We start from the raw sequence: 25,000 nt of genomic DNA, 5'->3' as shown, positions 1-25,000 counted from the left end.
GTTCAGCTCTATATTGTAACAGTCAACAATGAGCTTAATCCAACTTTTCATTTAGTTTGTGTATTCTTTCCTGTTTATTTGGCACTCTAGGCAGTGGCCCAAAGCTTCGAGTCTCACGGAAGTATTCCTTGGGGTCATCTATGGACCTGGTGAGATCACATCGTATCTCCAAAACACACACAAAGACCCCCCCCCCCCCCCCCCAACAAATCCCACACAGACCCTCACACACGCATACATCACACCACACAAAAACATCACACAGACCCACACACACAGACCCCCCCCCCCCCCCCCCCACATCACATCACCCACATCACACAAAGACCCCCTCACACACAAACACACACACATCATAGACAGACCTTCACACACAGACATACCTCTACAGAACGTCCTTACAGCAGGCATCCCGTGCTACATGCTGAGGTGCTTCAGTAGCGATGCTTCTGGTGTCCCGGCAGGTGAGGAGCAAGAAGGATCTTTTCCGCCACAGTGTTTTGCCCCGGCTCCAGCGTGCGGTCTCCAACGACGTCTCCGCCTCCTGTTCCCAACTCCATCCCCTGACGGAGGACAAGAGGACGGAAGACGCAGAGCTCTCTCAGGAGAGCAAACAAAGGTAGGTCCACCGATGGGCGCTGACCTAGAGTCAATTTCAATTGTTCTTCTTTGGACTCCCCAGTTTCTTCTGTGTTTCTTATGATTAACAAGAGGATCGCGAAAGCGTACCCAACATGAGACTTTGTGACAAAGGCAACGGCGTCTGATGCTCCCTTTTTTGGTCAAAGGGACCTTTGTGCGTTGACCTCATAGGTTAATCAGTGGCTGAACAGGACTGTCTCGTCACATCCCGGAACCAAAAGTGTTGTTTCCTTGTGCCTTTCCTTGTACACAGAGATTTAGATTTTGATTTAGGGCGTTTAGCAGACGCTTTTATCCAAAGTGACTTACATTAAGATTACAAGTTTATAGATAGCCTTTCCTGTAATTGTAAACTTCAAAACTGTGTGACCATTTCATTTAGATAAACCATTCCTGAATAAGCACAACTAGTGTAGGCTACCTTCTTTTATTGTAATTATTATTTCATGTTTCATTGCCATGTTACCAGACAAAAATACCTGAAGGAAATCAACCCTGACTGCCAAAAAGTCACATGAGCAACACATTGACCTAGAAGATGAAATATGGCTACAGGCAGTGCATTTCAGGTTTCAAAAAGAAAGCGAATGAATGAATTAAGCTGTATTATTAGAGTACGGATCAGTTTGAAACGTAATACAACGTAACACAAAGATACCACTAAGGTATGAAGCCGTCGTACTTGAAGTGGTAATCTGTCATCACTTGGAGCATTTTGGAAGTAGTGTGTGTGGACTCTGACAAGTTTGGGCACATCTCTGCTCGTCTTTTGCAAAGCTGTGGGACACGTTATTGGTTTAAGGGCCTCCACTCAATCGGTCATTTTCAACGGGGTCCATTTGTTGGATGAACAGTTAAACATGACATTGGTATACAGTTTCCTTTTGTCGTGTGAGTAGAACCCAAATCCGTAAATCCAAACTTCTAAAGTTGAGGGGAAAGCTCAATAATTACAAAGCGCATTCACGAGATTTCCTGTCGTAAACAAAGCTCGCGGCTGTCGTTGATTTGATATCCCTCGAGACCCTCCCTCTCCTACCAGGTGAGCTCCCCTTCCCCCCCTGTCGGAGCCTCGCGGGATCTCAGGAATGCTGCTCGCGCTGCTACAGATGTTTCAGCGCTCGAGCCTGTCCGCTTCCAGCCTGCTAGCGGGAGAACAACTTGAGAAACTTGTGGTGACTCGTCCCGAACGGAGCTGCGCCACCCGAAAAAAGGGCAGTTCGCTAGTAGGATGCGGAGCAGAGGGGGGTTTTAAATCACATTTGTGTTCGCTTTTGTGGAAAATAACCCATACGCTCTCCGCCATGCCCGGCGAATCAAGCGGATTTTGAGGCGGACAGGAGACAGGTAAGAAGTACACGAAAAGGTAACGCTGACCGCTTTACCGATGTTACCTTTAGAACTTTTACATAGGGCTTGACTTTCGGTCGGTTGTCTTGTAGATCCGATCAACTTTGATTGGATATTGTTGTGATATTTGGCCTGTGGCTGTAACGGTATGTCTGTAAAGAACAGCTGCCAAGTGCCAACAGAGTTACACAACTTGGTAGGCTAATGGTGGCTGCGGGACATGTTGCACAGGTGTGTTTCCTCAGCGCCCAGGCCAACGCCCCTCCTCAAGGACTTATCAGTTATTGAGGCTTGTCTTGTGTCATTAATGCCAGGCTACATTTATGCGTTTGCTTCTTAGAATTTGTACTTTAAGATTGATACTCTTTCGTGTTCATCTTTTGTGTTTTTGAGTGGTCGACTGACGACTGGATAACTAATAGTTTCTCGATACAGGCAAGGGGAATACGTCCTCGTCATGACGATGCAACATTAACCCTATTAGCTACATTAAAAGTAGCTAACAGGGTTGATACATTAAAAGTCAATGTCAATCCGTCCCGTACAGTGTAACTTTGTTTATCTAGTATACAGCAGAGACAGACTGGACAGAATCATGATAGAGTTTAAGATTTGTCCTGCCCAGACTAGCCGCACTGGTTCTGTCTAGCTCATCTGATTGAGCATGTTTGGGGGACTGAACTTCCACTGGGCCACCCTCTCAAGCATTTATTACCCATATTCATTTTGTAAGTGTATATTGTAGTGTCCACCAAATTGCATTTATTGGGGGCAAGATACTGTAGATGCTAGGGTCTTTGGCTCCCTTTGGAAAGATACTGTGTTTGATTCCCAGCCCTACCACTAGGGATTCCTGAGCAAGATGCCAAACCCCTTCCTACTCCCTAAACCGCTTTGGATTAAAGCATCTGTTAGATAACTTAAGATAAGACGATACAAGATGTTTAGCCCATCTGCGCTTCACACACAACATCGGCCTACGCAGTTGTACCCTGTGTATTGTGTACAACCAAACATGTGACATTTACAAGACACATGGCTGGCAGATTTAAACCTCTGAGGTGTCATTTAATTTTAATAGGGCCGTTATTGCATTTACTCGACTATCTAATTAGGATTGGTTCTGGAGTCCGTCCATAAGCGCTGTCTTGCGGGGGACAGGAAGTGTGTGTGTGTGGGGGGGGGGGAGAGGCTGGTTGGCAGGAAGGGAAAATGTTTGGTGCGCTATTTAAAGTCTGTCAGGTTGACTCCTGGTGTTAATGACCGCGCTGTGTGGCCTTCGGTCCTCGTCCTGCCCCGGTTCACAATAAAAACACATACTTAATTTCCTTTTTTTTTCTCTTCAGTAAGAGGAGGAGTGTCAGTGCATACTTCAGTCAGCTGAAGGTAAGACGGTGTCTGTTTATGTCTGTCTGTCTGTCTGTCTGTCTGTCTGTCTGTCTGTCTGTCTGTCTGTCTGTCTGTCTGTCTCACTTCCTGCCTGCCTGTTTTCTTTTCTGCTGTGTGTGTGTGTGTGTGTGTCTGTGTGAGAACTACCTCCATTGGAGTGGTAAATCATCCGTCCATCAGCTCTGCTCAGCAAGCCTAGCTCAACTCGTTAAACGTGTGACTGGCTCACTGACTCACTGACTGACTGAGCTGTTCTCCCACAGCTGTTTGGCGGTCGTAGAGAGATGGACGCCCTGAAGAAGGAGCTGGAGGAGGAGCTCAAGACGAGCACAGAGGACCTGAGGAGCCACGCCTGGTACCATGGACCCGTGAGCAGAGAGGTGAGCACTGAGCCGCGCTGGGCCACCATACCGCGGTCATCCACTGGGTTCTCTCCTGCAGTAGGACCACGGCTTGAGTGTTGCCGCATCTCGTCTGCAGCAGTTTCCTCCTCAATTAGTTTGGCTTTTTTTTTTAAGACGGTATCCCCATTTCCACCTGTACAACTGTAAAATATTTGTAGCAGATTCGAGTCACTCAAGACACGGCCAAATGCTCACAGAGACATGCAAGCAAACACATACACGTACAATGCAAGCTCACATAAGAAGATGCACAATGCATTCCCAAATTTGGTCCCGACTCTGGTTGTGTGTCTTCATATAAGTAATATATAATATAACTATAATAACTTGACTTGGATAGAAAGGGTAACACACGATGAATGTCCTTAGTGGAAGCACAGTTAACATGTTTAGCACAGGGGACCCAGGAGACAGACCTGCCCTGCTCTCTGTTGCCATCCAGGGGGCTGAGGCGCTGCTGGAGAGGGACGGAGACTTCCTTGTGCGGGACTCCAGCTCGGGCCCCGGGGACTACGTCCTCAGCTGCTACTGGAGAGATGAAGCCATGCACTTTAAGATCATACGAGTGGTCTTACGGCCCAAGAAGGTCTGCTTATTTTATTGTTCTTTCTGCTTCTTTATTACAGTAGGGCCTAATGTAACTTTATACTTTTTTTATTTATATATAATAATTATTATATTATATAATATATATATTATTATATTATATAATTATTTATTGCATACACATATTATTATTATATTGTTGTTCGATAAAAGATTGTTTTGTATTTGTGTGTGACTATTTACTATCTAGTAATTTAGCCGACTCTCTTATCCAAAGCCACTCGCAATGAAGTTTAATTTCTTTAGATGCGTGTTGTTATAATGAGCAGGTAGAGGATGGGCATCTTGCTCAAGGATGCCGGCTGCGGACATCGGGGTTTAATCCCAGAACCTTTGAGCCGGGAGTCATCTCCCTAACCGCTCCACTCTCGCTCAACTCCCCTGGTGTCACAGGGCTACTCCCGGGAGCTCTTCCAGTTTGAGGAGGACCGCTTCGACAACGTCCCTGCTCTGATACTCTTCTACGTGGGCGGGCGCCGGCCCATCTCCCAGGCCTCGGGCGCCATCGTCTTTCACCCAATCACACGGACCCTCCCTATCCGTGTCATCAGCGAGCGCCAGGCAGAGCGGGCAGACGGCGGCAGCGGCCACATTATGGCCGGAGGAGGAGGTGGTGTGGCGAGAGCGCGGACGCCACTGGATCGCTGCAAGAGGCGGAGCTTAAGCTACGCAGCCGCTGACATGCTTCACCTCAACAACCCGCTGCTCAGGTGAGCGCACGTTTACCTGTTATTAATGTGTCGGAAATGTGACACCACGCACAGGCTGAACGAGCAAGAGAACAAGACGAGCCGAGCGACGCATTATATTTTTGATGCAATGAACGCAATTATTATTTTCTAAACTGTTTGAACTTGATCAGATGACGTTTGCGTTTGCAATTTATTTATTGTTTACAAATTATGAACCAGCTCATGTGGCAACTGTCTTTAAATCTTTCTGGGCTCTGAGCTGTCTCTATCTTTGCAATTGCAAATAAAGATTTACCAGAGCTTGTCTTTGGTCATGGAACTTTTCCAAGGGAGGAGAAGGCTTTTCGAGTTAGAATCTAGTACAATCTCAGTTGATTCGGCTTGTTTGCTTGCTTCCACGGCTGCATCATGCTGTGATTGTGTGCCAATTTGTTTAATATTTGGCAACCCGGCATCCCCTGAGAATACTGAATCATAACACACAGGCTCAAAGAAAAACAAATGTCCGACCCTCAACGGAAATTTCAAAAGAAGACAAACTGGCTGTAGCATTGTTGTCAGAGACGACAGTATTTCGACTGGCATTTTGCATATCATGATAATTTTATGTTTAAGTAAAGTGAATACTTTATGTACAGTACCTTTTTAAGGTTGGAATTAACCTAGCCATAGCCATTTAAAAAAAAAACTCTGATTTATTGTCGTTGATATACTTAAGATTAAATCCAATTTTTGTGTCTGCATATGGAAGTACAGAAGACCTCAAAGACATCTTAGTTTGTAATCAGTTAAATCATGTTATAAACAGCAACAACAACAGAACAAATTAAAAACAATCAATCCTAATTTATTGTGAAAGAGTCATACTGTCAGTCGATGGAGCATTAACATAAAGCATTAGCATCAATTCTCAAAACAAACACACATATTTAATATCATGCTGCAATGACCCAATCAGCAGGTCTCTCCGTTCTGTGCCGTGTTTTGAAGAGATGTAATTAAATGAGACTGTCATGTTTTTTTTATTGTTGCACTGATACCCACCCCCTGCTATCTGCAGGCATATGATGATAATCAGTCGTGTCATCTGTTGAACGACGATTTTCAGGGTCTAGCACGCACAGCTGACAGCTCCCTCACCCCCCACCCGGTTGCACAAGACCATGTGTGAGCCCTGCATGTTTTCAATCAGTAACAGGGTGTGAGGATATCTTGGCCCAACTCTGTCCCTTGTCCGTCCAACTATCCGTCTGGACGGTGGCCCGACACAGTTTACGTCATCCTAAGAACAGATTTCTTAAGAATAGTGACCATTCAAAGGATAGGTTATTCAAAGGATGCTGTTTTTTATTCTGACGCAAGGTTTTAAAAGATTTTGAAAGGTTTTAGTCATGTGATTTATAGTATAACCATTGGCTATCTACCAATAGTAAATGCATGGTTGTGTACATTGAGGCTAATGCCGCTTTTCCACCGCACATGTAGCTCGACACGACTCGACACGACACGACTCGACACGGTAGCAGCACGGGTGCTTTTCCACCGCAAATAGTACCTCCTGGACGTGGGCGGGGTCGGCTGCGCGAAAGGGCCGTGACGTATTTGTGTACGCGACGCAAACAACACATACGCAACCCACACATGGACAGAACCCACATAACAACAATGGAGGACATCGATCGCATTACTATTATTAGCTGGCATGTTGAAGAAGTTGGAGAAGTGGAACATGTTGGCTGCGGCGCTGCTATGGATGTTACCAGCATGGTTGCCATGTCGCTCTCGTGACTTCGTCACACTCTCTGGCCAATCAGTCGCCGGCCGTCTGCCGACGTCACCTTTTAGCATCGGCTCAGCTCGCTTGGAACCTAGAGCGAGTAGGTACTAGAAAAAGCAGCCACTTCAGGTACCAGATACCATGGTACCGCGGTGGAAACGCAAAAAATGCGAGCTGAGTCGAGTCGTGTCGAGTCGTGTCGAGCTGGTACCATGCAGTGGAAAAGCGGCATAAGTCTTGCTCACACACACATTTGTCTTCTCTTGTTCCCTGGCAGAAGTGGGAGTCAGCCGGCGAACCTGCAGAACCTGGGACGGAGGCCTTCAATGCAATCTGCCCAATCTGACAGCAACCTGAGAAATGGTATACCCTTCTATAGCCACAGTCCACATGTACTAGTGACTCTAAGCATCAGCCTATTCCTCTGTACCTTTTGGAATCGGCAGATCGCAGCCCTCTTATGCACATTACTATATGTGCACTATCCTGTATTAGCTTTGTGTCATCCAGATGTTTTTAACGATGCGTTGTTTCTTCTTCTGCTTCCTGGTTACCAGGCGTTCCTCAAAACGGTAAATCAGAGAAAGAAGGCCCCGCCCCCATCTCCCCAGTGTTCCGTACCGGTAGCGAACCCATGCTGAGCCCGAACACGCAAAGGCCACGCCCCTCTCTACCAGGTTAGACACTCGTTGCTACTGTTTTGTAATTGAGGGAGATGCAGGTTTTAAAAAAAGTAACTTCTTTTTAAAAATCCCAAATCCCAACACACACGCTTTTTTGCTGGGAATCCAGCACCCCTATAACTTAACATGTATAAGATACAAATGTGTCAACCATATTTTGGTCCCTAGGTGGAGGAGTGACCCTACGGGGGTCAGACGGGCAGCTTCACCCCCGTGCTCCTCCTAAACCCCTCAGGGTGTCAGTGGTGTTCCCCAATGCTGTGCTCCCTTCCTCCTACGTCGCCCACGATGACCCCTCGTCCTTCTACGACGAACTCGTGGTTCAGGTAACCCGCCGTAGCCGATTTATTGTACATTTTTCGGATCTCTGCAACGCATCAATTTTGTCCATCTGTCTGCGTTTCCGTTTTCACTTCATCAAAGTGGAGGTTCTGCATGTTTTGAGAGCTCAGGGATGTCTGGCTGGCTGGCTGTCCGGCTGGCTGGCTGTCCAGCTGGCTGGCTGTCCGGCTGGCTGGCTGTCCGGCTGGCTGGCTGGCTTCACCTGATCAGTGGAACCAGTCATGCCTGCCCACTAAGAGCAGCCTCTGGTGGTTTTGTCCAGGTGCCACCGCCCAAAAACAAGAAGGGCCACGTGGACCGCCTGCGGGCCGAGGAGAAGTGGCAGAGCCGGGCCCGTCTGACGGAGACCTCCTTCAGCATCCTGGAGCCCCAGGACGAGGGCGCCGCGTCCCACTCGCACCAGAACCACGGGACGGACGGAGTGGAGGACTGGCATTTTGAGCGTCCAAATGTTTGTGATCTTATTTATTTATTTTCAAATCGCTCTAATATTTATTCATTTATGTTAATTCTCGTCATGACGCTGGAGTGTGATAACGGCGTGTCTGCCCAGGTGGATCCCGGCTCATGTTTCCAGTTGGACCGGTTTGAGTCTACGCTGTTGCCTGAGAACAACCGCCCCCTGGAGCCCAGCGTGCTGCTGGCGCTCAAGGAGCTCTTCGTACGCGCCGACGCCAGAACCACCTCTCTGCACATGCTCAGTGTGGACTGTCAGGTGACCACGGCTTTCTGACTCTGGTGGAGCTTTGTGATCACTGTAGTGGCTTGACGTTGGCACCATAGTAGCACAGTCATTCATGATAAGTACATTTATTTTCCACGTTTCTGAGGTAATCCCAATGGGAGGCACGAGGCCAATGTGGGAGATCTAGTTGTTTAGGCAGATGGCTGAGAGTCAGTGGGCTGGGCTTCGTCTTAAGGCTCACAGCCGTAGCCTCATAAATGTGTGAATGATTGATCTATTTAGTGTCAATGATTGGCCCTGGAACACCTTATCAGGGCTCATGTATAACTCTTGGCCTTAATACTTCACACTTCGGCATCCAATTGAAAACCTCACCATTCCCCCCCCCCCCCCTCCCCAGGTCGCGCGCATCGCCGGGGTGTCCGAAGAGCAGCAGAGGAGGATGGGCGTCGATTCGGGGCTGGAGCTCGTCACCCTGCCCCATGGACACCAGCTGAGACAGGACCTCTTGGAACGGTACGCCCCCCGCCCTCCCCTCCCCTCCCCCCCCCCGGCTCACTGAGCATCAGCCGTTGGTCCCTCTCACCCCGTCGCCGGCCCCGACCTCCGCCTCACCCTCCACCCGGTACCTGTCATCCCGCAGGCACCACCTGATCGCGCTGGGCGTAGCGGTGGACGTCCTGGGCTGCACGGGGTCCGTGGGCCAGAGAGCAGCTGTCCTGCACAAAGTCATCTCGCTGGCCCAGGCCCTGAAGGAGCACGCGCACAATCTGTACTCCTTCTCGGCGGTCATGAAGGCCCTGGAGATGCCCCAGGTGCGGCATTGAGAGCAGGACGTCTTTATTCTGGTGGCGCCGCTTTTCGGTTGGGTTTCAACGGCACGTAGTTGTTGTGAAGCTCCCAGCCGGGGTATATGGACTGTGAAGGCAGGCACCAGGGATGAGTTTAGTCTTTATATCCCTATTTTATTGTTCTTTTTGTTTGTTTGTGTATTTATTGTGCTTTGTCCATTCGCGGCTATTTATTATGGGTTTTTTATGAGTGTATATATTGTGATTGTGTTTCCTTTTTCATTATGCCTTTTTTAACTGTGTGTGTGTGTGTGTGTGCGCGCTCGCAGGTGGTGAGGCTCGAGATGACATGGCGCGCACTGAGGCGGAGCTTCACGGAGAGCGCCGTGTTGTTTGAGAAGAAACTCAAGCCCTTCATGAGGTCCCTGAGCGAGGGGGATGGTGAGTGCACTCCGCCGAGCGGAGCGGACACGGCTTCCCCCCCGATCAAACGAGCACCTTTTATGACGCCACCAACGGAAACGTGTGAATCAGCACTGCTGTCAGAGTCCCCTAGCCCGGCTCCCCTCCCCGAGGACCCCCAGCCCCCCTCCCCGAGGACCCCCGGCCCCCCTCCCCGAGGACCCCCAGCCCCCCTCCCCGAGGACCCCCAGCCCCCCTCCCCGAGGACCCCCAGCCATTGTCTGGGTTTTAAATAGCAGATGGGTGATTAGTACATAGACGGCACCTGCCTCATTAACTCACCTGACTTCTAATGAGGTCCCGAGAGCCCCTTCTATCCCCACCCCCCCCAACAGACACCACTCAGTCCCTCGCACATCCACAGGGTCTAAATGGTTGTTTCAGTTTGGCCATTGTTTTCCTCATGCTATTGCCTTCTGCCAACTGGGCTTGTTATCGTCTTCTCTCAAGAGTTTTCTTTTCTATTTAATGGCAACAAATATATTGTAGTCCATCTTTATCCAGCCTACATCGTGAATTTGTTCACATTTTGCCGGAATCCACAATGGCAGACACTGAGCGCAAACCAATCCTACTTTAATCCTTGTTCAGACTAGTTTAACTAATCCAGTTAAAAATAAGTTAAAAGATGTAATTGATTATTTATTTATCTTATTTATCTTACATATTTACATATTTATCTTACATATTAGTCTTTGTCTTTTGTCGTCTGATGTCTTCCAGACACGGTGGTGCAGGGTCCGGTCGCGGTGCCCCACCTGGTGCCCCTGCTGATGGCCATGGAGGGCCAGGACCCGGGGGAGGACAGTGAACGCGGCTGCCAACTCCTCTACGACATGCTGCAAGCGGCCCGCAACGCGGCGCTCAACGCTCCGGTCTACCAGCGACACGCCCACTCCCTGCTCACAGGTACCACGCGCGCCTCAGGCAGAGCTCACGGGCAGCCTCCACGTTCTTTAGAGAGGCGTCCGGGGAGATGGGGCACATTGTTTTTACGTTTGCTGATTGAAACGACCGACGCTGAGATGTAGCCACGGTGGGTAACCACGGCGACTGTACATCTTTCCCACCAGCAGGGGACTGGGAGGCGGTGCCAGAGTTACTGGAGGCCTTCCGGACCGAGTTCGCCCTGCGGCTCTTCTGGGGGCAGGCGGGAGCGGAGGCCGAGAGGCAGGAGCGCTACGACAAGTTTGACACGATCCTGGGCGTGCTCTCGGACAAGCTGGAGCCAGAGGAGATGACCCCCGTGCAGCACCATTGACCACGCCACCCATGGCCGCGCAAAGACTGACGTGCGATACGCACTTTTGCTCAGGGGTTTGCGGCGTCGTTCCAGCTGACCTTTGCCCTTTTGTGTTTTTAAGGCCAACACAGGGAGCCGACCTTTGAACTCTTTTTATCATTATCGTTTGGTGTGAACGCACCAAACTTGCACAGCGACAGTTTATGATTTGTCGCGCGACCAAACTTGGGCGACAAATGTGTCTTTTGGTGCGAACGCAGCTTTAGGTGGAGGCCGTGTTGGGGAGATGTTTTTGTTTACTTTTTGTAACCGGTTGAGCGAGTGCAATCGACCTTTTCCTGCTGTAATGTATATTGTACACACCACAAGCACAATTAATGTGGTGTGGTTGTATGGAGATCCCAAAGGAATGTTTATTAGGAGGTAGACCACATTTCAAGTGACTTGTTTTCTGGATGGACCTCTTCTGACTGCTGGTTTAGAGGCTTTATGTTTAGAGTTTTTAATCTTTATCAATAAGCATGTTATAGTCAGCTTCTGCTTTAACCCCCCCCCCCTCTCCCTCCTCCCAATAAACTGAGTTTAGAGAGCCCTCCTGACTAAAAAGATATACACTGGAATTTTATATTTTCCCCAAATTGTTTATAAATGCAATAAAACTTTCTACCAGGTTTTTTATGACACTCTGTACCATCTTTTTGCATGAATAAGTCATAGCATCGAATTTAAATGAAAACAAAGAATTGTTATATATTTTTTCGCTTAAGATTTAATGATACACTGTATGCACAGTAAATACATGTCTTATTCATATGTATAAGTGAATAATAAACTCAAAATAATGAGAAGTCCACTATTCCAGTAATAGGAAAACAAGAGAAAAGATAACATGTAAACATTAAGTGATTTGTCACAAGTGAGGTTCATAAATACTCCTATAAAGTCAATAGGTGCTATGGTATAAGGAACGGCCTTTTTCTACAATAAAGATGAAGTTGTAATTAGCGAGTCTCAAAGATGCATTTTCATTCCATGAAAGAACCGCAATACAACCAAAATATTTTAAGAGCAGGATGAACAGATTCAGAGATCGTGAAACAGCTGAAGAGACGACCATAGTTATATTTAAAGACAAAGAGGTAAAGGCCAGACTTATGACGGCCCAAGCGTGAATTACGGCTGGCCAACCATGTTAAACCTTGCAAATGAAATCCCGACAAACTAGCAGACGGATCTAAATGATAAAGGTGAGTGCGTTTGATCAGATGAGAAAATAATCAAGGGGAAGAATTCCATCCTGTACCTCCTTGTTCTGGGATTCGTAAATCCACAGATTAAATGCCACAACATCGGGTAACATCAACCTTGGCTTTTGACGTATAAAGTGTAGGCTTACTATTCCTCCAAACAGGACAATTATTTTGAAAACTGAAATAAGATATTTATTAACTCTTAACCTTTTTGATATTCATCCTTTGCTGCTCTGCTCTTGCTTTGGTTTTACTCAATATAAAAAAAAAAGTAAATAAATAAATTTGGATAACCCTAAAAGTAAAAATTCCGTGGAATGATAAAAAAAATGAGGAGATGAGTTTAAAGATTAATATAGATCGATATTTAGTTAAAAATAAATACCCATGTTATAATTCTAATGCTTTGCATCCAGTTGGAGGTCACAAACTTTTCACATTCGTAGATCACATTATTGTGTAAGGTAGGGAGACTGCAATTCTTATCTAAAAGTGAACTAAAAGCAACGATGGTTATGGTGACCACCTGCTCAGGTGAACCACTGAGATCAGGGTTTTCTTGCTTATTTGTTGAGTTTCTAAAATGGATACAAATCCTATGACAGTTAGTGTACAAAATAGCAACCTGAAGTAGATCATCTTTTATATAATAATGTGGTACACGAATTAAGGTGATGGGGTAAAAGTCTTTAAGAAGACTGGCATTGCAACAGTTTCATGTAGATGGAGATAGTGGGTGTATGTGTGTACTATTGATTGACGTTGACATAGGATGAAGGGATGTAGCCCTCCTCTCCACTGGCTCTCAGGACCCTCATCCAGCCGTCCCCTTTATCGTCCTCCATCACACTCAACTGCTCCCCCTCTGTGATCGAGACTGTGCCCTCGCTGTTGCCTACAGACACACACACACATATACGCAAAGGCATCAACAACTGAAAGCATTGGGAATGTACGTAAAGAGACGTTTCAACACACACACACACACACACACACACACACACACACACACACACACACACACACACACACACACACACACACACACACACACACACACACACACACACACACACACACACACACACACACACACACACACCTTTTAGACTTACCGTAAAACGTGTACAGAGCAGTGCACTGGCCAATGGGAGTCTCCACATCTTCAAACTCGTCAAACTCATACTCGTTCTCGCGGGTCGACTGCCGCATGCTGCAGAGTTAACAAGAGAACGCATGACCCAGACATGATACACCTGGCATCCTAGAGATGGTCCTTTAAGTAGACATCACTTCTGTGGACGCATTGATATGCATTTAGAGTCACAGTGGGCCTCACCCTGACTGGAGGTTGTTGTTAAAAGCATTGGCGGACTCCTCTCCTCCAATGGCTTCTGCCAGCCATGTCTGTAAGGGAACCAACAGCAGATGGACCAGACTTCACATCGACCGCAATTGTTTATGCATGACCTCCTTGTGTTTGTATATGTGCTGCGCGTGTGTGTGTGTGTGTGTGTGTGTGTGTGTGTGTGTGTGTGTGTGTGTGTGTGTGTGTGTGTGTGTGTGTGTGTGTGTGTGTGTGTGTGTGTGTGTGTGTGTGTGTGTGTGTGTGTGTGTGTGTGTGTGTGTGTTCATATTCAGTACATGCATATTCAATGTGTGCGTGTGAAAGACCTCATATTTGGCGAGTTCCCCCCGCAGGCGCCCGATGTTGTGGGCTGTTTCCTGGATCTGGGGCTCCAGGCTGGACGGGTCTCCCATCTGGGGGGTCTGCTCGTACACACCCTTCATCTTCTCCAGCGCCTCACTGCCAGGACGCAGAAGGGGTAGAAGAGGAGGGGGAGGGATGACGAGGAACCAGAAGAGCAAAGAAGGACATTTGAGGAGGGGAGGAAAGGAGGACGGTGGAGTGGAAAAGGTCATAGAAGAGCACAGGGAGGTTGACAGGGGGGAAGAGACGGGGAGGTGACAGAAAGAGGGAAGGAGGCGAGGAGGCGACAGAGGAGTGGAGGGGAGAGGAGAGGAGGGTACAGAGGAAGATTAACGTGACTCATTCGAGATTACCCATTCATTCATCGGTCGGTTCTGCCCAGCGTTCTGCCATAAAAATGCCTGTGGTGAGCTGTGCCCTGTGTGACTAACCTCTTCGCATGAATGAACCGTGCAAAACAAACAATACACAGAGATCTTAAATATGTAGTACAAGTATGACAATTAAAAAATAATACTTCATTAATCAATGCTTGACACTTTCTGGGAGTGTAGACATACTTTCAGTATGCTGCGGTTCCATAGATATCAGATGGCTTTATAAGAGCCTTTAAAGAATCCTCCCACAACAAAAAAGACTTTCAGAATAGTTAATCTACGTACAAATGTATGTATGCATGTATGTATGTATGTATGTATGTATGTATGTATGTATGTATGTATGTATGTATGTATGTATGTATGTATGTATGTATGTATGTATGTATGTATGTATGTATGTATGTATGTATGTATGTATGTATGCATGCATGCATGCATGCATGCATGTATGCATGTATGTATGTATGTATGTATGTATGTATGTATGTATGTATGTATGTATGTATGTATGCATGTATGCATGTATGTCTGTCTGTCTGTATGTATGTATATTTATCAATACTTATTAATACAAATCTTGTTTGATTTGCACTTTGCTTCCTCCCTACCGGGACTAATTAAGTGTTGCGCCGTCAGATCTTTGTACTGATGAGGGCTGCATGGGATGGAACCGAAAAGGGAAGGGGAGCTTCGGAGACAGGGGAGACTTTCTAAGGTCAAGGGACACGGATCTCACCTCTGGTCCTGTGCCTTGGTCAGCTCCTTGGTGATGTCATCAATCTTCGCCTGCAGCTTCTTCTTCCTCTGCTCAGGGGGAAGGTGGGAGAAGTCTTCTGCTGCGGGAGGCTGAACACACACACACACACACACACACACACACACACACACACACACACACACACACACACACACACACACACACACACACACACACACACACACACACACACACACACACACACACACACACACACACACACACACACACACACACACACACGATTGGGTCATTTGGGATTCGCCCTCTGAATCATCGATCATCTTTCGAACGTACGCAACCAGAGCAGAAAGACATGTATTCACCACTAGATGTCACTCTTTCCCCAATCCGCAATAACTTGTAATAAAACACATTATGGTGAAAGTGTGAAATGGTTTTCCCCACACAGAAACTGAAAGCCCTTTTTATTTTATATAAATAAATAGAGCTTTCTAGACTAATACATTTTACAAGTAAGGCTGTTATTCTCCACCACAGTAATGGAATGGTAGTCAGACACAACTACACCACAAAGGAACCAGGGAGATATGGAAAGACGGAGAGGAGTAGTTATATAGGTCAAACCCCTATAGCATCCAGGCATTAAAAACCGGATAAATCTTCCTGAGGTTAATCGGGGAAAACCACTGAATATAAATTAAAAAATTATAGTTGCTGATCAAGTGTGATTCTAAATGAATTGATATTACAACGGTTGATTAAATAAGGGCAACTCAATAATATGATCAATATTATGTTGAAAACAACATATATGAATAAAATGTTTTTGGACAAAAGTCTACAGATGACAAATAGTTTCACTTTTTGTTAACAGTTTAGCTCTCGCGTTGGAAACAATTTATGCCAGATTTCTCTATGACCAAACACACATGATGAGCAGATAGTATTCCCCTCTGAACAGATCCCACCACCTGATTACTGAGTCCAACCGCACGTAACTATAACAACCGTTACCATGTGCTTTTCAGCATGTGAAATCTAGACAGAGAAAAATGGTAGACTTCATGTAAGACACACACAAAACATTTAAAGTACATGCCAGTTAGTGTTTTTTTCCAGAAGGGAGAACGTAGCGTCAGACACACCCATGTCAGCATGCATCCTATTATTAATACATTCATTGACTCTTACGACTTAACATAAGCATGCTGTGTATCATCATCATGAATGAATGGGTGCTGCACCAACAACAAGAACGACACAACCTAACGATGCGACATCAACAGGACATTGGCTGCCACGGATGGAGGGGGGCGGGACCAGAACGTACCGGGCTATCTGATTGCCCAGCGCAACTCACCCAGGTGTGCTTGAGCAAGGGTCTTAAAGAGGCTACCCTGGGCGCGACACAGCACTTCAAGTCCCGCAGACAGAGGAAGAGGGGGGATTGCGGCAATTTGGAGAGGGGAAGGGAGGGGAGGGGCAGGGTTGGGCCGCCAGGTGGGAACGGAGACGAGGGGGGAGAGAAGGGGGGAGAGAAGGGGGGAGGGGCCGACTGAGAATCAGAAGGAAAGAGAAAATGACGGGATTTATTTGGAAGCTGACTGAGAAAAATGCGGAAGGGGTTCAGTTCTGAGTAAATAAAATGAAGAAGGGGAAATGAAAGAGGAGGGTGATTGAGTGAAATAAGTGATTATTCAGCACCTTGTGGACCCAGTGTGATAGAGCAAGGACTGTTTGGGCATGTCGCAGCAGGAGATTGAATAACCCTCCAGGGCAAAGGGGCGGGGGAGACATGAGTGGAATGCGTTTGTGTGTATTTGTATGCCTGTTTGTGATGTCTACAGCGTGCGAGTGTGTGTGAGTGAGTGTGAGCTTGAGTGTATGTGTGTGTGTGTGTGTGTGTGTGTATGTGTATGATTTGGTGTGGAAAAGTGTAAGGAGAGAGCAGAAGGGATTAGAAGAGAGCAGAATTTGTGAAAATAAGCAACCGACAAAAGGAAGGTCCCTTCCCTCTCTGTTCCCTCCCTCCTATTACATTTCTCCACCATTGAGAAGTTTTGCATCCACACACCTGTGAGGAGTTATATGTGGAATATGAGATTGACCAGCAAGATTGAAGCCCTGATCCAATCAGTGAAGACTTGTCCGGATGGTAGGATTTGAGAAAGGTAGAGGCAAAAATCGCGACTGTCATACAGAAGCAGGTGCAGTCAACTCGAAACTGATTTTCTCACAGATCATTTCCCTCACTAATAGCTGACGGCTATGGCAATTTTAACAAGCAAGACTCAGATTATAGCTTGTGAATCATACCTACAGCAACAGAGCAATGAGAGAAGTGTGGCTTGGAGAGAAGGTGACAATAAATGGAGAGAAAAGGAGGTTGGAACAATAAGGCATATTTTGGCTTTAGGATTCTACTTCCATTCCGTTCATGGAGCTTCTTCAGAATAGCGGAGTAGCATTTTACCTTTGTTTTCTTGCTAAAAGGCCAGAGCTTTGGCCTAACTCGCTGTGGATAGAGGCTTAAGTCAGAGGTTGCCGGTTTGATTCCCTGGGTGTAGTCTTCAAACTCCACATCGGCGGGTCTTTCGAAACCGGACTTGTGTTGCTCAATGAAAAGCAATGAATCCTATGAGGCAAAAACATGCAAAAACCCAACACACCCATGCAAACATCCCCCCCCCCCCCCAAACACACACACACACACACACACACACACACACACACACACACACACACACACAGTTAAATATAAGTAGAGACTGGTGTACTGGAAAAAATTTCACACCCACATGCAAACGCAAGAAGGCAGGAAGGTTACCTGTTTCTCGTTAGTTTTACCCCCTGCTGAGGAGATGCCTTCTAGACACTTAGAAATGATGGGCATAACCCTCTTCTCCATCTCCGAGAACTGGCAGTAACCCTCTGCCAGTCGTCTGATCCTCGTCTCCTCCAATTTCTGCATGGTCTGCTCAGTACATACCACACAAATACACATAAGCAGGCATTCACACACACCATTGTTTGGTAAAAGGATGATAGTTGGGATAATGAACACATTACCTCAATAACTTTTTATTTTTGTCAGTGACCAGGGGGTGGGTGTGTGTGTGTGTGTGTGTGTGTGTGTGTGTGTGTGTGTGTGTGTGTGTGTGTGTGTGTGTGTGTGTGTGTGTGTGTGTGTGTGTGTGTGTGTGTGTGTGTGTGCAAGGAAATAACTACCCATATAACACACTACCCATGTGTGAGACTTAAAAACATACACTTTGAAAAATGTGAATGAAATTGTTTTACCAGCGCAGTCTTACGTTAAAGATTTGAGGTATCTCTGTGTAGTAAAAGTGGCTCTGCTCCTTGTTGTATTTCTGTAGTTGGGCTGCATAGTCATTCCTGCACTCCTCAGCTGTGTGAGTGCGGGAGCTGGAGTGCTGCTTAGCCTAAAAACATCCGGAGACAGAACCAACACATTCAGACACTCAAGAAAGTCGAATTATTGGCTTAGTCCGACTATGATTGGATTATTAAAATGCATGTATACACCTTAGTCGGACTAAAAAATCGAATCGAGTTACTCATAGTCTAATTAAGACCCTAGATTATTCGATTGTTAGTCGAATTAAGCGTGCATGTATACGGTCGGTCAATCGGATTCGAATCGGATTATGCGTTCTACGCATGCTCGAGATTTTTCCCAGGGGCCTTGAGTATAAGGAGACGATAGTTGTGTTGTTGTCGCCGTCAGAAAACCAGAAACTGCCATTTATTTAAAAAGGTGGCGGAGAAGATGGAGGAAGTCGGTGAAGTGCCAACGTAGTCACCCCCCATAAGAAGTGTATCATCATCAACATGCATTCAGTACACATTACGCTTCCGTTACGAGAGTTGCGTATGTGTGTGGGCGAGAATGGCAGTGTGTTTGAGTGATTCCCGGAGGAGCATATACGACCGAGGTCGGAACAATGGAGCGTCGGAGAAATGACATGGACCTGAAGTGAACTGACAGCCGTCTGCTGAGAACATCTTTCTCGAATGCTGCGGCCGCCTGAGTTTGTTGTTGCTAGTGACGTAAAGTGGTCAACCGGTGGCTCTATTATCACTAGCTGAAATGGGCACAGCGCCACCTATCGTAACGGGGTATGAAATGCTTCTGCCAATGAATTGATTTTCTCACCGCCATGTGTACTCAGACAATTGCAGTTGTCCGATTGAGGAGCATAGTCGAACTATGGCTTAGGTCGGCTTAAGCTGTGCATGTAAACGTACTGAGTGTTAATGGACACAAGAACCAACACATTTAACAGACAGAAGAACCAACACATTGTTAACAGACAGAAGAACTAACAAAGTTAACAGACAGAAGAACCAACATAGTTAACAGAGAGAAGAACCAAAACAGATAACAGAGAGAAGAACTAACACAGTTATAATACAGAAGAACCAACGCAGTTAACAGAGAGGACAACCAACACAACGTTAAAAGACAGAAACAAAACAACGTTAACAGAAAGAAGAACCAACACAATGTTAAAAGACAGAACCAAAACAGAAGCCAAAACACAGCCAACCCGCCCACCAACACATGAAAGGACTTAGAAAGAGAGGCCGGGGGACGATGAATGGAGAGGAATAAAGGAGGATTGAAAGAAAGAAGGTATGGAAAAAGAGGTGGCAATGTGTGTGTGTGTGGGGGGGGGGGGGGAGAGGGAGGCAAAGAGAGGGAGGAATAGGAGAATATAAAGTAGAACCCAACTTTGCGGCGAATACAATTCAACTAAATACATCAAAAACTCAGTTTGTTTACCTTCTCCACGTCCAGCTTGGTGGCATTCACGTCAGCCTCTGTTTTCTCCGCATGCTGTGTTGCTTTCTCGGCCTCGCCCCACTCCTTAGCAAATCGCTTTTTAGTCTGGAGGAAGACAGACACATGCACATATAAAGCAAGGTACAAACATAACCACATATACACACACCTGGGTAGCCTAAAAGGAAGATCAACAGCATGGGTCCAGCGTATGAAAAGCATTCCTTCAATTGTAATTCTTTTGATATCCGTGAAGAGCTTCACACAGACACAGATTGGTGATAATTTTTTTGTTAGAACTATTTTCACGGACGACGAACGACACTCACACTTTCCAGCTGTTTGAGGCTGGCCTCCAAGCTCTGTTGTGCTTTCTTGGCGTCTGCGAGATGCTATGGAGGAAAACAGGTGAGGGGGGTTACAGCATCTCATCCACAATATGCATCACCTAACTTCTACTTTGATGGGCCCCATATTGGATCATCAGGTGGTCTTAGCCATTTTCAATCTACGATGGATAGAGCAAACTGCACATTGTAGACATACCATAGATAGAGCAACCTGTACATTGTAGACATACCATAGATAGAGCAACCTGTACATTGTAGTTGTACGACAGATAGGTCAACCTACTTAGCATACCAGTGGACTGTACCAACTAGTAGGCTCAAGATCTATCCATCGTACAGCCGCTTGTAGACTCCCACGTGTGAGCTCACTGTCGTGTACGGCCTGAAATGGCTTGTAACGGCTTATCCTGACATCATAGGGGTTCCCTAAGCGTGACCTTCGAGCCTTCCATTGGGTTTCCTTCCCATCGCCGAGTCTTCTTCTCACCGTCTTGCGCTCGCCTTTGAGGTCTTGCAGGTACTTTGTGAGTTCCACACAGATGCCAGTCATCATGTTCTCAGCGATGACCTCCCGTTGGCCGGCATAGTCGTTCATCTCATTCAGGATGTCCTGGAATGCAGCGTGATTGGAGAACCTGGAGGCGCAGGCGGGACAAAATGAGGAAATCTTGTTTGTTTTCTTTTGTCCATAGGGAAATATATCAATAGGGATCTCACCGATGAGAATTTGGCAAAGTCAACTGGGAAAAGATGGGTGGGACAAGGCCATAAAATAAACAAAGTCTGTCCTTAGCTTTGAAAGCTTTGAGTTGCATGCATGGGTGCAGTTGAAACGCTCTTGGCTCCGGCAAACACACACACACACACCAGAACAATTTGACGTAGCTGATTGCCTTCATGTCCTTTGGGGGCTCTAGCTTCAGCTCACCTGGACACCCTGGTGAACACTGGCTTAATGACTGTAGTTCACCCATGACACACCGTCAGCATGTATCATGACAATGTGAACACATGCTTGGTAGAACAACAACAACAAATGTAACAGTGACAGGAAGGCCTGGGGCGATGGTCTTTTAGGAAGCAGAGCTTTTAATTAAAGTCAGTATGGTGCCCATACGTCTAACGCCACCGTGAGCCTTAGTCAGATGGTATTCCCATAGGTTGTGAGTAAATACGTCTAACGCCACCGTGAGCCTTAGTCAGATGGTATTCCCATAGGTTGTGAGTAAATACGTCTAATGCCACCGTGAGCCTTAGTCAGATGGCATTCCCATAGGTTGTGAGTAAACCTGAGCCTTAATGAGTGTGGCTAAAAATGTTTTTTTTTTTTACAATTTCAGATGCTGAACACAGAACAGAAAAGGGATGACTGCAAGATATGGGGCAGAGCGGTTAGGATATCAGTTGAAAATGGTAAAGAATGAGAGCCAATAGGCATGACTCTCTCGTTCTCGTTCTCCCTCTCGTTCTCTCACTTGCTCTCCGGCTCCTCCTTGCTTCCTCGTTTGGTGTACTTCTTAGTCAAATTCCTATTAAACAGAGACGGGGGGCAGAGTGAGACATACTGTACATTCTAGTTCCTGTTTGGACCCAAGTGGCACACATTCATAGTCGACTGTTCGTACAATTCAACAGCCAAATTGTAACCCACAGCTTAAGGATATGTGGGCAACATCTAGGGGTGCGTCCAGCTCACCTGAGCTGCTTGGCGTAGCTCTGTTCTATCTCAGTGCGCTCCTTCACAAACTTGATATAGCGCTCCACAAGGTCAAGGCCCGACTGGGTGTGTTTGTCGATGACATCATACTGGTCCTAAGGAAATGGAAACAAATATTTGACTAGGTGAAAAAAAACGGGAATACTTAGGACATTGAGACACAAGCACTGGCGCTCTACGTACACAGATATTTAAAACCTCATTTTTGCCTATCTCTATGGGCGTGGCTATTTGCAATCAGTGGCAGGAGCTATAAAACAGAAGGGTGATGGGGGATAAAGAGCAAAGGGTAACGCAAACAATGCACTTGTTTGATTGCATGCAATTGCTAGAATTACAACGAGACCTCGAAAACAATGACCTAATAGTCCCGTGAGACGGTTAAGATATTGAAAATCCATCTGGCAAAAACAATTGATTTCCAAATATGGGTGCGGCCTTAACACCAATAAGCGGCCATCGTGCTTTGGTCGTTCTCGAGGAATCCGGTTTAAAGTAAAAAGCAAAAGATATTGTATCCTCAGAGCCTTCCGTTCAGATTTGTGTTCATCTTTTGACAACATTATTCATTCAGTTTAAGGTAAAAAGCGTTTTGTTAGCTCCCTTTCATTTATTTTTAATTCGGCCGATTGCGACCCTCCATGTTCGTCAGGAACTAGAACTCCCTCCCCCAAAAGTTCTGATCGGTCCAAGCATTTTGATTTTTTTTTAGAAAAGGCTTTCAACAGGATTGAAGCCACGCTAGACCAATCAGCAGAGAGAAGCAGAACGTGACCGTGCGATATACTTCTCATGACGCCAATGTCTCTTTCTATTTAGGGGCTTATCAGAGCCATTACCTCGCGGGATGTCACACATCAAATCAAAGCTTCCCTAAACATACTGTGATTTGTCAGTTGCAGCCTGGCCCATAGAAGCCATCTAGTGGTTGTGGTTGCGTGTGTGTTTGTTTATGTGTCATTAATAAACCCAGGCAGCCGCAGGTAGGGGTGACTGGCTACACTACATGTATGGATGAACCAGTTCTCTGCGTCTTCTATTCTGGTACAGCTCCACCTTCAAAAACCAAATCATTATACTGTTAAACTCTTCAGACACACACACACACACACACACACACACACACACACACACACACACACACACACACACACACACACACACACACACACACACACACACACACACACACACACACACACACACAAACCTGTTAAGCAGGTAGATCAAGAGTATCTGTAGTCTTATACGCATGTGAAAACACACAGTGAACGCATACACTCAAAGAACACATATGTTTGGTAGCGTGTAATCACACCCACAAAAACAAAACAGTAGGTGGGGTCTATGGTAGTCTGTCAGACAATAATCTTAACTATTCTACCCTTGTTACTGTGTGTGTGTGTGTGCGTGCGTGGGTGTGTGCGTGTGTGTGTGTGTGTGTGTCTGTAAGCATGCCTGTATGAGTGTTGTGTGTGTTCTCCTAGGTCGTAGAATCTCTTGGCGCCTGAGACAGATAGTTTTCTAAAAGGGTGTCGCAGGTCTGAGGGGAGCTAAATGCAGATCATACACTAACATAGTTTGCTTTGTCCTGGATAATATGTGCGCGAGAGAGAGACAGAGAGGAAGAGAGAGAGAAAAGGTTTCTGAGAGGATGCCTGAATTCCAGAGACCACAACAAATCTATGTATGAGAAAGACAGAGAGACAAGACAATGAAGGAATTGGCAAACAAGATGATTTGAACAGGGTCTGGATGACCTTATAGTTAACTTATTTGGAGCCTCCGCCCTATGACGGACACTCCCAGGGGCCTATCTTAAGTCACACTGGGTCAGTCGTGTCCCACCCCTTTATGAGAGCAATGTGTTCTCCACCGTCATGAGCTAAACTGCGATTATTCATGAGCTGCTAATAGTTTGCACATTGCTCTACTACTGCCAGATTCTTCTTTCTGTGCTTTTTTGGGAACTAGAACCAAAAGTTCACAAACTCGTAAACTCTTGTCTACTATGTCCCAGACAAGTTGCAACATCTATTCCCCACAACCAAGGTTGCATGTTTCCATTGCTTTCCCATGGCTACAGTCGTGTGGGAAAACCAGCGGCAACAAAAACCTGGGAACCATGCCGTTTCCAGGGACACTCTTGGGCATCTGAAGTTGCCTTTTGACCCCAAAAACAAAACTGTCGTCACACAGATATAGGCTTACTGGAAGTAGAGGGGGCACGTGAGCATCGCGGGCACAGCAGGTCTGTAAAGGAAAAGCTACTGTATATAGGACTTTGTGTTCACAATATAAACATCCGTCCGTATGGAATTGTAGACGAAATGACAGCATGAGCAACCATATTTTAGCTTGCATGGCCACGCGTTGCACACAGGAGGATTGTTGTTGTCACAGTCACACACTGGGAAAGGGAATCACGTCTTAATTGGATTTGGGAATTGTGGCAATTGACAAATAGGCCTATGACATGTTAGAAATAACGAATAGATTTCATTTATTTTCGCCCACATACAGACAATTGTAACATTGTAATTAAATAGGGTAGTGGGTCTAGTCACGGGTTTCCTAAGGCCCCTTACAGTCATGTAATTAACTGGACATGGTACAAGTATAATTTAACACCGAAGCCTAACACGTTGACAGTAGCCTAGGATTTATATAGGTATTGTTATGGTGAAGAAAATAAATGTATCCGGATGCACAGGAAGAAAATAGTAAGGAATGAGAAAGAAAGCATGTAGTTCAAAGTGATCTTGTCACGGTGCAATCTGTGCTTGAGTCAGCGCTTAAAAATTGAGATAAGACTATATAACTCGTCCCTTTCACATACACGAAGGCCCAAGAGAGAACTTTTTAAGTCAATCATAACCAACATCCAAGTGGAAAACGGTAGGCCACCCCAGAATGTATCCCAATGTGTTTTACAGCAGGCAACATGAACTAGCCCTAGGTGAAAAGTGGCAACTTAAACAATGTGTCGCTAAACTCC

General features: G+C 46.2%; 2 protein-coding genes across 8 annotated transcripts in view; one reads left to right on the top strand and one right to left on the bottom strand.

Annotated features, from left to right (window-relative positions):
- The window catches only part of sh2d3a (SH2 domain containing 3A), a 14,374-nt gene extending 2,304 nt beyond the window's left edge, over positions 1 to 12,070 (top strand). For 2 of the 5 annotated variants that reach the window (XM_060047789.1, XM_060047787.1), the window contains 16 exons: positions 91 to 149; positions 465 to 619; positions 3,339 to 3,378; positions 3,645 to 3,761; positions 4,228 to 4,371; positions 4,785 to 5,101; positions 7,138 to 7,223; positions 7,418 to 7,537; positions 7,712 to 7,869; positions 8,148 to 8,336; positions 8,439 to 8,600; positions 8,971 to 9,086; positions 9,214 to 9,385; positions 9,691 to 9,802; positions 10,547 to 10,732; positions 10,897 to 12,070. In XM_060047789.1, the coding sequence (XP_059903772.1) occupies positions 141 to 149; positions 465 to 619; positions 3,339 to 3,378; positions 3,645 to 3,761; positions 4,228 to 4,371; positions 4,785 to 5,101; positions 7,138 to 7,223; positions 7,418 to 7,537; positions 7,712 to 7,869; positions 8,148 to 8,336; positions 8,439 to 8,600; positions 8,971 to 9,086; positions 9,214 to 9,385; positions 9,691 to 9,802; positions 10,547 to 10,732; positions 10,897 to 11,084 (2,271 nt within the window). In that variant the 5' untranslated portion in view covers positions 91 to 140 and the 3' untranslated portion in view covers positions 11,085 to 12,070. Of the gene's footprint in view, positions 150 to 464; positions 1,990 to 3,338; positions 3,379 to 3,644; positions 3,762 to 4,227; positions 4,372 to 4,784; positions 5,102 to 7,137; positions 7,224 to 7,417; positions 7,538 to 7,711; positions 7,870 to 8,147; positions 8,337 to 8,438; positions 8,601 to 8,970; positions 9,087 to 9,213; positions 9,386 to 9,690; positions 9,803 to 10,546; positions 10,733 to 10,896 lie in introns of those variants that run through there. The other 3 variants (XM_060047788.1, XM_060047790.1, XM_060047791.1) reach the window with 3 other exon arrangements.
- Positions 12,071 to 12,965: 895 nt separating this feature from the next.
- The window catches only part of LOC132454439 (cdc42-interacting protein 4 homolog), a 12,676-nt gene continuing 641 nt past the window's right edge, over positions 12,966 to 25,000 (bottom strand). The window contains exons 2-15 of one of the 3 annotated variants that reach the window (XM_060047799.1): positions 21,982 to 22,097; positions 21,761 to 21,814; positions 20,773 to 20,920; positions 20,265 to 20,327; positions 19,936 to 20,040; positions 18,443 to 18,571; positions 17,956 to 18,102; positions 17,602 to 17,763; positions 16,143 to 16,166; positions 15,144 to 15,253; positions 13,991 to 14,123; positions 13,656 to 13,723; positions 13,432 to 13,529; positions 12,966 to 13,211 (exon numbers count right to left, since the gene is read on the bottom strand). In XM_060047799.1, coding sequence (XP_059903782.1) covers positions 13,066 to 13,211; positions 13,432 to 13,529; positions 13,656 to 13,723; positions 13,991 to 14,123; positions 15,144 to 15,253; positions 16,143 to 16,166; positions 17,602 to 17,763; positions 17,956 to 18,102; positions 18,443 to 18,571; positions 19,936 to 20,040; positions 20,265 to 20,327; positions 20,773 to 20,920; positions 21,761 to 21,814; positions 21,982 to 22,097 — 1,503 coding nt within the window. In that variant the 3' untranslated portion in view covers positions 12,966 to 13,065. The remainder of the gene's footprint in view (positions 13,212 to 13,431; positions 13,530 to 13,655; positions 13,724 to 13,990; positions 14,124 to 15,143; positions 15,254 to 16,142; positions 16,167 to 17,601; positions 17,764 to 17,955; positions 18,103 to 18,442; positions 18,572 to 19,935; positions 20,041 to 20,264; positions 20,328 to 20,772; positions 20,921 to 21,760; positions 21,815 to 21,981; positions 22,098 to 25,000) is intronic. The other 2 variants (XM_060047800.1, XM_060047801.1) reach the window with 2 other exon arrangements.

The sequence above is a fragment of the Gadus macrocephalus genome, chromosome 3 (assembly GCF_031168955.1).
Source record: "Gadus macrocephalus chromosome 3, ASM3116895v1".
Taxonomy (NCBI): domain Eukaryota; kingdom Metazoa; phylum Chordata; class Actinopteri; order Gadiformes; family Gadidae; genus Gadus; species Gadus macrocephalus.
The sequence above is the reverse complement of the archived record's forward strand: the minus strand, read 5'-3'. Positions and strand labels throughout refer to the sequence as shown.